Genomic DNA, 10,542 nt, shown 5'->3' on the forward strand with positions numbered 1-10,542 from the left:
ACGTAAAAGCATTAATTCATCTCTAAAGTCTACCTTCAATACAAACTGCAGATACCAATAGTGGATGTCAAATACCTCAAGCGGAAACTGTAACACTTTATCTGCTTTGTTGGGTTTTGACAACTTTTCTTCTGAAATCTACAAAGGTTTGTTCTTGGCAATAGTGTATGTGTGAATGAGGAAGTAAAAAGTATATAAATAGTGAACATTAATACCCCCAAAAACTCAACTACCAGATACAGAGACTGGACCAGAGTATCAGAGATCCCTTCAGGTAAGATGTTTTATCTAGTCCTCTTGAAACACAGCACTTGTAGAAACAGTCTACACATATACATGAACTATATAATGATTAATAAGATAAGTTTAGATAATGTTAGATAATATTAGTAACACTGGATTCACACCAGCGCCCGGTCTACGTTTTCAGGTTTCCGTCTTCTGCCGGCAGAAGATGGAAACCTGTCAGACCGGGTCCGGCCGTGAGCGCCGGTGAGAGTTTTGTGCTCTCTGCGGCGAAACCGTTTTTTATTTAACCGGACACAAAGTCCTGCATGTCCGACTTTGTGTCCGGTTAAAAAAAAACGGATTTGCTACAGAGAGCATAAAGCGCTCACGGCCGGACACTTTTCAAACCCATGCAAATAAATAGATTTGAAAAATGACTGCAGGTTTCCGTCTCCTGCCCAGTTTCAGGTAGGAAACGGAAACCTGCAAAACGGAGAACCGGGGCACAGATGTGAACGAGCCCTAATATGTATTGCATTGATTTTTCTACAACTGTTTACCTTCTCCTCAATGGCATGGTAGGTCTGGAGACGCATACTACATACTTAGCATCAGTGAAATTCAGACGTATGCTCTTCTGAAAGACGTTTTTGCAGTCAGTGTTGTATCTTTACAATAAAGGGTAAACTGAAAGCTTTAGCCTATGATCCTATTAAAAGTTGCTCCTATAAAGTGGAGCAATACATTATGAATGCGATTATGTATGTTAATGGAAAGTTTCGTGAAAAGACTCATTTGAGCAGACATCTTAGTATAATAGGACATGTTCTGTATATTTTACGAGGCATAATGCCTATTATATAACAATAAATGAAATACAGAATATTAGAGAGTTCCCTTTATGTGTTCAGTTTATTTCTGTAACCACAAGCACAGGGAACATGGATAATATTTACTACTATCTTTAGAACTTTCAGTAGAGTTTATGAGCTCAGGTTAGTAACATATTGCAACTCTTATAGATCTCCAGGATTTTTGATTAGTTTTTTATACAGATATTATATGTACAATCAGCAAACATATACAAGTCAGTAAACCTTTTGTGATGGATTATAACTATTGGTATGGCACCTTTACCTTTTTGGACTCTTATAGAGTTTGGTTATACAGTGTGACACTGGTTTTTGTCTACTGTATTTTTACAAGACCATGGTAATGTTGTTTGGCACTGAATTGTGGTATTATATATTTACAGTACGGGCAATATTAGAGCTGCATTATTCTCCATATCCCTCTGTCCTCTGCCCATATTACTCCCATCCTAAGGACACACAGTACCCCTAATATCCCTCTGTCCGTAAAACGAGAGGCAGGGAAGGCAGTGTCACTCCACATTACTCCTCTAAGTTTTAACATAGGCATGAATACATAATACTGTGAATGTGATACAAACTAAAAATATAGCTAAAAATTGCTGACCATAATTTTTTTCTTTGCAGATATAAAGAATGAATCAGTGGAACATTTTTGTGCTCGTCCTATTTACCTTTCATTTGAAGACGCATCTAGCACAGGTATCTACACAGCTTTATCTGGTCTTTAAAACACTATAAGTAAGATGACTGTTGGATATGCTAAGACACAATGTTTATTTAAAGAGGACCTTTCACGTGAGGTTTTATATACTGCTAGAAATCCGAGAGTGCACTAAATTCAGCACACTGTTGGTTTTCTTGGTATTCATCCAGTGCCACAGATAATGGTGCCCTAATTTTCAGCACTGATATCTCCCCACTGTCAGAAGGGCAAGCCTTACAGCCTAGCGCAGGGGTGCTCACACTTTTTCAGCGTGAGCTACTTTATTAGCTGACCAAGGCAAAAGATCTACTAGGGCGGGGCGGGGCGGGCCTGTGGGTGGGGCCGAGGCGGACCTATGGGCGGGGTGGGCGTGTCTGTGGGTGGGGTCGGGCATGTGGGCGGGGCCAGGCGAATCGTGACAGCAGGAGACAGCGGCGTTCTGTGGCTGCCCAGGGATCTCCGCTGTCTTCTTCTTCACAGCGCAGGCTGATAGTTATCTCTGGACACTGGCAGGCTGCGGCTGCAGCAGCCCTGCCTGCCAGTGTCCGTAGATGACTCTCAGCCTGCACTGTGAACAAGCAGACACTGGGGGTCCCTGCATCCCGCGATCGACCCAACATGCTTTGCAATCTACCAGTAGATTGTGATCGACGTATTGGGCACCCCTGGCCTAGCATCATCACCTGTGAGGAATGCCCCCTCTGACAGTACTCTTCCATAGCCTTGTACTGTCAGGAGACGTTCCTTAGAGGCCAGTGATGACACTAGGTCAGAAGGTCCACCTTTCTGACAGTGGTGACAGATATTGATTTCAAAATTAACAGCACCAATATCTCCAGCACCGAGGCACATACTGGGAAGGCCAACAGTGTGCTGAATTCAGCACATTGTCGGCTTTCTAGTGGTATATAAAACCACACATCTATGAGGATGTGAAGTGTATATTTATTTCATATTTAAAGGAGTTGCACCATTAGAGACACTTATCGCTTATCCACAGGGAACCCCAGTGATCAGTAGAAAGGGGAACCGACAGTCCCCCTACATCCTTCCTGAGAATGATGCGCCAGTGTGCTTGTGTGATGCTGGTCATGAAAGTACACTGGCGCTTAATTGACAGGGAAAATATAAAGGGACTTTAAAGGGGTATTCCTACGAGTATAACCAATTATATATTGTAGATAAAAGTTGAACATTTTAGCACACATAAGTAACTAAAGATTTTGCAGAGTTTTAAAGATTCTTTTCTAAATATCTGTCTGTTGTTTTGATTGGTTGCCAGTGGATATGACCATAAATGCAGGAACTTTCTAAGGTCAGAAAATCAGCCATGTTTTCATTATTGTGGCTGAAATATATTCTATACATGTAGTGTTCCTGTCTGAGCCCAGCTACAATAATAAAAACATGGCTGGGTTCCTGACAAGTCCTGGACCATAGAAAGTTTCTGAATTTGTGGTTGCATCCATTGGCAACCGATCAGAACAACAGATGTCACAACTAAGATAGTAGAAAAAAAATCTTTAAAACTCTGCAGAATTTTTAACTTCTTATATATGCAAAAATATTTAACTTTTATTTATCTACAAATATAGATATGATTGTGTTCATGGGAATACCCCTTTAAGTTACCCACTATGTTGCTTGCTGGATCCCCCAGTGATGTGACTCTTATCCTGTATATATTTTTATTAGAAAACACCTTCTAAAGTGGTGCTTAAAAAAACAGTATTCATTATGTACGACTTAATGTATGATACATGTACAATACTTACGGTACAATGCATACATAATAATATAGATGGGTGAACTGATTTGTTTAGAAAAGGATTCAACCCAAAATTGTCAGCACGAAACTTTTAAATGTCTCCTCCGACCGCAGGTTACAATGAGTGGAGGTCCAGGGAAGCTGAGGGAAAATAAACATTTACTGTATTTTTCGGACTATGAGACTCACCTGACCATAAGACGCACCCTAGTTTTAGTGGAGGAAAATAGGGAAAAAAATATTTGATATATGGGAGTTGTAGTTTTACAACAGTTGCAAAGCCATATTGACAGGTGATTCTGCAGCTGTACGGGAAAGCAAAGGGCATCTTTTTTTGTGGGGCAAGATACTTTTTGGTTTTACCATTTCGGGGAATGCCTGTTGTTTAGATCACTTTTTATTCAAATGAAAGGTGAAACTGTAAAAAAAAAAGTCAGTTCAGCACTTTTGATTTTCTTTCCTACTACGATGTTCACTGTACAGAAAAAATATGCTGCAATAGTAATATTCTTATGACAGGTCTGGGAGTCTTCATTTGGCTCCGGGCTGTTACAGAAACAGGTCAGCTCCTACAATCTTGCTGTGTAGGAGCTGGCCTGCAACAAGAAAGGTATGGGACCGGTGGGGACCGGCCCTGGGGGAGCATTTTTCACATTTTAGGGAGGGGCTTCAAGTAGTAATGCCTGTGATCAGAGTGGACACTGATCGTGGGCATTAGCTTTGGGTATTCATTGTACATTACAGCAGCTACCCGGTAGCTATGGCGACCGCTCTGCAGCAGAGCACCCAGCATCCGTTTTTGGTCTATTCCGACCTTCTTGAGACTCTTACACAGAAAATCCAAAAAGGGCCCGAAGGATGCAAAAATGCCAGTGGTAACGTTGGTGGGGTGGTAGCCCATCCAGTAGTGCAGCGCAAAGGACAAGAAGCTGTGCTCAGCTATAGAGTGACACGCCACTCGGAATAGACCGAAAACGTTAACTCACTCTACTTTTGAATACACTACTTGTGAATAAATGGTGATTAAATTCACAACTTTTGTGTGAAGTCCATTCTTCCAGTGTTTTTTATGTTTGTATCCCCCCCTGAAAAGACCCGAGAGTATAATAATTGGTCATGGGTGTCCACAATGGAACATAATACCAGATGAAGGGGCCACTATGGGGTATAATACTGTGTACAGGGGCCACTATAGGGTATAATACTGTGTGCAGGGGCCTCTATGCTGTATAATACTGTGTGCAGGGGCCACTATAGGGTATAATACTGTGTGCAGGGGCCTCTATGCTGTATAATACTGTGTGCAGGGCCCACTATGGGGTATAATACTGTGTCCAGGGGCCATTATGGGGCATAATACTGTGTGCAGGGGCCACTATGGGGTATAATACTGTGTCCAGGGGCCATTATGGGGCATAATACTGTGTGCAGGGGCCACTAGGGGACATAATACTGCATGCAGGGGCCACTATGGGGCATAATACTGTGTGCAGGGGTCACTATGGGGCATAATACTGTGTGCAGGGGCCACTATGAGGCATAACTGTGTGCACAAGAATGTGGGGGGAGGGGGATCGGTTAGGATCTTCGGGGTCAGCTGGGTGGGGGGGGGGCATGTCAAAACTTGGCCATTAGGGCCCCGCCATTCCTAGTTACACCACTTCCTGCCTAATAACTTCCCCACAATAAGGAAATACTAGATGGGTTTCTGCTAAATACCAGATAATAGAAGTGTCCATTTTCATAGGAAAACCCATTTAGGCAAAACCCCCAGGTAGCGAGCTGCAACAAAAAAACGCTGTCATAAAGACAGCAGTGGAAACACATTGTGTTTTTTTTTCATAGAATATCCACAGAGTTTTCCTCAGCAGACTTCAGTAGGTATAATTGCCATGATGCGATTTTCACAGCTTTTCTACTGTGGACTTTTTTTCTGCAATGTGTGGATAGGATTAGCCAAAATCCCATCCGCTTGGCAGGTACTTTAAAATGTACTGTTTTTTGCCGCAGCTTTGGTGCCTTAAGCCATGACCAATCTGTGTGTATGTCACATTTCATATACACATAGGTTGCCAAATTGGAAACAAGATAGAATCCGTTTAGAGTTCAAATACAGCAACAAAAATCTGCATTTATTCAGCCAAATTTTCTAGGAAATCCGTGTTAATTTGCTTTTCAATGCACAGAATATGGTAACTCATTACAGATTCAATTGTGCCAGGGGCATATTGGTCTTAGTGGCAGCCACTGTATTATGACCTTTGGAGGGGTTGTCCTGGTTTGGTTAGTCTAATGGGTGGTGTGAATCTGTGCATTGCCTATTGGTCATGCAGCATAATAGAGTACGTAGTAGACATGTGGTGCAAAACCAGGGCCAGTGGTGCACTAGGCGGGCCAGTTTTGGTGTGGTTAATGGTATTTTATTTATTAGGTTATGTTTCATTTTCATATTATACACAACACAATTTTTATACAATTCGATTCCCTAATATCATAGAGATGCACAGACCATAAGGTACTTCTAAAACTTGTCGGTTGAGGTACAGATTCACAATGACAAATTAAAGAAACTGGGCTTTTTGTTCTATCTAGGAGATACAACTGAGTGACAATCCTGAGATATTTGATGATCAATATGAAGGTTGCAGAGAGAAGATGGATAAAATCATTCCAGGCATACTAAAATATGAAAATAATTACAGTGATTTCAGATATGCCTGGAACGTGGCCACAAATTATTGGAGAAACATCAAACCAAACATAAAAAATCTTCCCCAATTTTTTCGTGATGAGCATGGGATCGCACTGGTTGCTTACACAAGTAACTTCTATTCTGCTTTCAACAAAGCAACCAGAGATGTGGGCAGTTCAATTCAAAAATACAAGAACCAATTCCATTTTAAAGCGATGCACTACTACTTGACTACGGCTTTGCAAATGTTGTCCAACAAATCCAAAAGATTGGTATATAGAGGAGATAGGAATCAGTTCATTCCTTCTAAAAATTCACGAGGTATCATCCGATTTGGCCAGTTTACCTCTACCTCTGTAGATCCAGCAGTAGCTATGAGATTCGGCAACACATCATTCTTCACAATAGAAGCACGTCTAGGGGTTGATATGCAAAGGTTTTCAATGGTTCCCTCAGAAAAAGAGATATTAATCCCTGGATATGAGCTATTCAAAGTAACAGCATTTCAGAGACAAAATCACCGCTTCAAGTTAGTCAGCGAAGGACGCACCAAGAGTCGCTTTAACTGTGCCTATCTCAAAGGTAAGACGATGGTCAGCATGAAATACTGAGACTGAAAAAATAAACACGATCGATCAAATGGCTGATATACTAAAAACTCCTATGCACGTGTCAGTTCACCTGCTGTGTGGCATTTCCATTTGTGGAGCCTTGATAACATCATTGATAGTTTCATATAAAATTGCATATAATGGTCAAATCGATTCCCTCTATTGGTGGATTAGTATAATGTAAGTAAAAGTTCTTACTTATGTATCTGTATAGAAGTATGTCTTTCACACTTGGGTTTCTTGTAAGAGTCTCCTCATAATCTGAACACTAGTTTTCATAGAGATATAACAGACGAGAAAAAATCAATTAAAACAAATCATAAACTTTAAAGAACTGTCAGTCAAATGCTTGTTCTGCCGACAGCTATCTCTCCCTTCCTGCCCATACACATGTGCACTTGGTTTTTGAAGTGTATATGATCTGAAAGAAGAGAGCTATCTCTCTAAGTAACTTATCACACTTTGGACCAAAAGGATCTGGCATACGCAGAACCAATAATCCAATCCCTAGCTCTCACAGCATCTGCCTTTGGGAAAAAGTTGTAACGCTCCATAAACATTAGCTAGTTGTACAATCCCACCAAAGTAGTCATTAGTCTAATGTATATGTCCAGCGTATGGCTCAATTCACACCATTAGGATACAACTGCATACAAAAAACAAGCTTTGAGGCAAATCACAACATATCAGTATAGTCCCTACTGTATTTATGAAGCACAACCCTTAATGGGTAGATGGCACTGGAGCATCATTGGCCACCTTCAGAAAAGATTCTGAAAACCATCTCGAGATCGGTGGCCTATTCTGATAAAACGGCTTTGGCTATCGCTTGCTGCATGTGCAGGAACCCTTTAAGTAAGGCCAGGAAGCTGAGTGTAGTACTTGCAGTGGTCAGAGTGACGAGAATCTCAACCAAATCCTCTAGCCCTTTCTAGGTTGGTGCAACGCTGAGGACTCTTCCATTATACCTATTGTGCTACAATCTCTCAAAGTCCACAACTTTCTTTAATAACTGAAAATGTTACATCCTCAAGGTTGCCCTGTCTGATCTGTGGCTGCAGACAGGGTCGTAATTATTGTATGAGGCCCATCTAATTCTTAACCCCATATCCTGATCAGGCACACTTTGTCTATAGCAAAGTGAGCAGGGATAAATCCCATCTCCTGACTGCTGGAAGACACAGAACTGTACAGATTCACTGTCTCAGCATCTCCTCACAGAACATCCTTCTTCTGAGGACTGTAGTGATGTGTTGTTCACAATTAGAGGACAGATAGACACTTTCTGTTTCCTTCCTCCTCCTCTCTCTTTTTGGGTCATATTTTCAACTCAGCACCTATTCTGTAGTGGTTTACCCCAATAAGGCTGAATTCACAGGGAGTAAACTGGCGCGCAATCTGGCATGTATAAGCGTGTCAGAGTTTGCGTGCTCAAAAAAGATCCCATTGATTTCAATGGGGGTTAACGATCGTATACGGCACGTAATTTTGCGCCCGTCATCGTTAACCCCCATTGCAATCAATGGGATCTTTTTTGAGCGTGCAAACTCTGACACGCTTATACATGCCAGATTGCGCGCCAGTTTACTCCCTGTGAATTCAGCCTAAATAGCACAGTGGCATATATAAAAATGTAAAACTTTTGGCAGTGCTCCTAGTGGGACACTTTACATTCAATAATCTTTGACATTCAGAGCATTAAGTGTTAAATAATATTTTAAATTTCATCATATATTTGATAAGTTAGTTAAGTATTGCTATTTCTTATGTAAAATTGACAATTACTAATAAACTTTATATTTTTTATCCACAGCTTTTGATGAATGAGAGTCACCCTCAAACCTTCCTCATATTGCTAATAGTCTGCCTCTGCGCTTACTGCTTACCAAAGAGAAACTGAAGAGAAAAGCAAGAAGAAACTGCTATACATGCTATCAATGCACGTTATATACCATTATGCTTTGCCCAACTATATAATAAAGGGTTTTCTGCATTTCATCATAAATATGTTTCCATTCCTTACTATTTCTAAGATCTGTGTTTGATGTCAGTAAATAAGAATATTCTTATTATATCTGGTACAGAACTTCTACTTCACACAGCTGGTACTTTGCTACAGGGTAGGCGATCTATGGGCTAAACACATCAGTAACACAAATCACATCTTTATTTCTTGTTACAGTGAATCTACAATGAATCAGGTTTGTTTAGCTGGCAGAGGATTGTCAAGACTGAATACATTTACAGTATACTGAGCTCAGTTGGAATAAATACAACTGTGACTGGGCCTGGAGGTGTAGGGGGCGCTCTGCTGACACATGGCATTGTATAGTGAAGCAGGCGGTAGCAGGTGATGGGGAAATATATCTATTCTATTCTGTATTGCATTTTTTTGACAGAACATTTTTTAATGACTGTAAAAAACCTGACACGCTTTATCTTTGTCCGGCAAAAGGATATTGATAGAGCTGTGTGAATAGACCCATGGACAGACATGGCTTTGTGATGACTATTTTGAAAACAGCTACATACAGGCACGGCCGTTTTGCGGTGGATTACTATCGCTGAAAGAGATCCGGGGAAGGGGATGTAGACCCTATATATTTCTATTACAGGGAGTCTTGCAATACATTATTTTCCTAGTGAATGCTCATTCGCTGACATATACAGTAATACTGACACATACTGAGATGCCTGATCCAAATTTATCAAAGTTGCACAGGTAAACTAAAGACACCTTTTATGTTTAGTGTAAAAATGTATATATGTTCTCCTCTGCATATGTTGAAAACTGTATAATCAGGAGAACATGCACAGTAGGAAATGCTTATATCTTATCATATAGCTGAAGGGCAAACATTTTAGGCAGTTGTGAATATATATATATAAATATATGTATATATATATATATATATATATATATGTTAATAAAAGTCATAACCCATTGGTGACTTTGTACGCCAGTCCCTAATGGGCCTTATTCCGTTGCATTCAACCACTTAGATCAGGGATAGGGAACGTACGGCTCTCCAGCTGTTGCAAAACTACAACTCCCAGCATGCATACTTGCTCTGCTGTTATTGAACTCCCATGGAAGTGAATGGAGCATGTTGGGAGTTGCAGTTTCACAGTAGTGAAACTGACTGACTGAACGGTCAGTAGTGACCATTGCATCTAAAGGGTTATGGAGGGAGGGAGTTTCCTCCTGTAAGCACTGAACCCCTGCTATGCTATGATTACGGGGCACACCGCCCTGAAACACATAAGATGTTGTTACACCTGTACCTAGTATGGATTTTTCGGTGTTCTAATTAAAATATAAGTTTAATTTTTTCTCTGTTACAACTTTTTGGGCGCTGGTTACGCAGTGACTGTTTTCTACCCCAAAATAATGCCATTAAACACTTTCCCTTGTCCTGCAAAAAAAAAAAAAAAAAAAACATGCCCTCATATAGTTACATTCATGAAAAATTAAAAAAAAAAAAAAAAAGCTACAGGGCTTGCTTACTGAGGAGATAAGATCATCCCCAGGTCAGTGGTTATGGAAAAGCAGGGAAATAATGAAGTGAATAAATTAAGATAGTGGCCAAACAAAGCAGTTTTGATAAAGCAATGTATTTAGGAAAAGTCTTAAGTCCACATAAACTAGCAGTATAGATAGGATC

General features: G+C 40.5%; 1 protein-coding gene across 1 annotated transcript; it reads left to right on the forward strand.

Moving 5' to 3' along the window:
• The first annotated feature begins 218 nt into the window (after positions 1-218).
• Positions 219-8,837, forward strand: LOC142195774 (T-cell ecto-ADP-ribosyltransferase 1-like). Its single transcript, XM_075265803.1, has 4 exons — positions 219-274; positions 1,728-1,802; positions 6,167-6,848; positions 8,691-8,837. The coding sequence occupies exons 2-4, from the start codon at positions 1,737-1,739 to the stop codon at positions 8,702-8,704; spliced, it is 762 nt and encodes a 253-aa protein (XP_075121904.1). The 5' UTR covers positions 219-274; positions 1,728-1,736; the 3' UTR covers positions 8,705-8,837.
• The last annotated feature ends 1,705 nt before the right edge of the window (positions 8,838-10,542 follow it).

Source organism: Leptodactylus fuscus, chromosome 1 (assembly GCF_031893055.1).
Source record: "Leptodactylus fuscus isolate aLepFus1 chromosome 1, aLepFus1.hap2, whole genome shotgun sequence".
NCBI lineage: Eukaryota > Metazoa > Chordata > Amphibia > Anura > Leptodactylidae > Leptodactylus > Leptodactylus fuscus.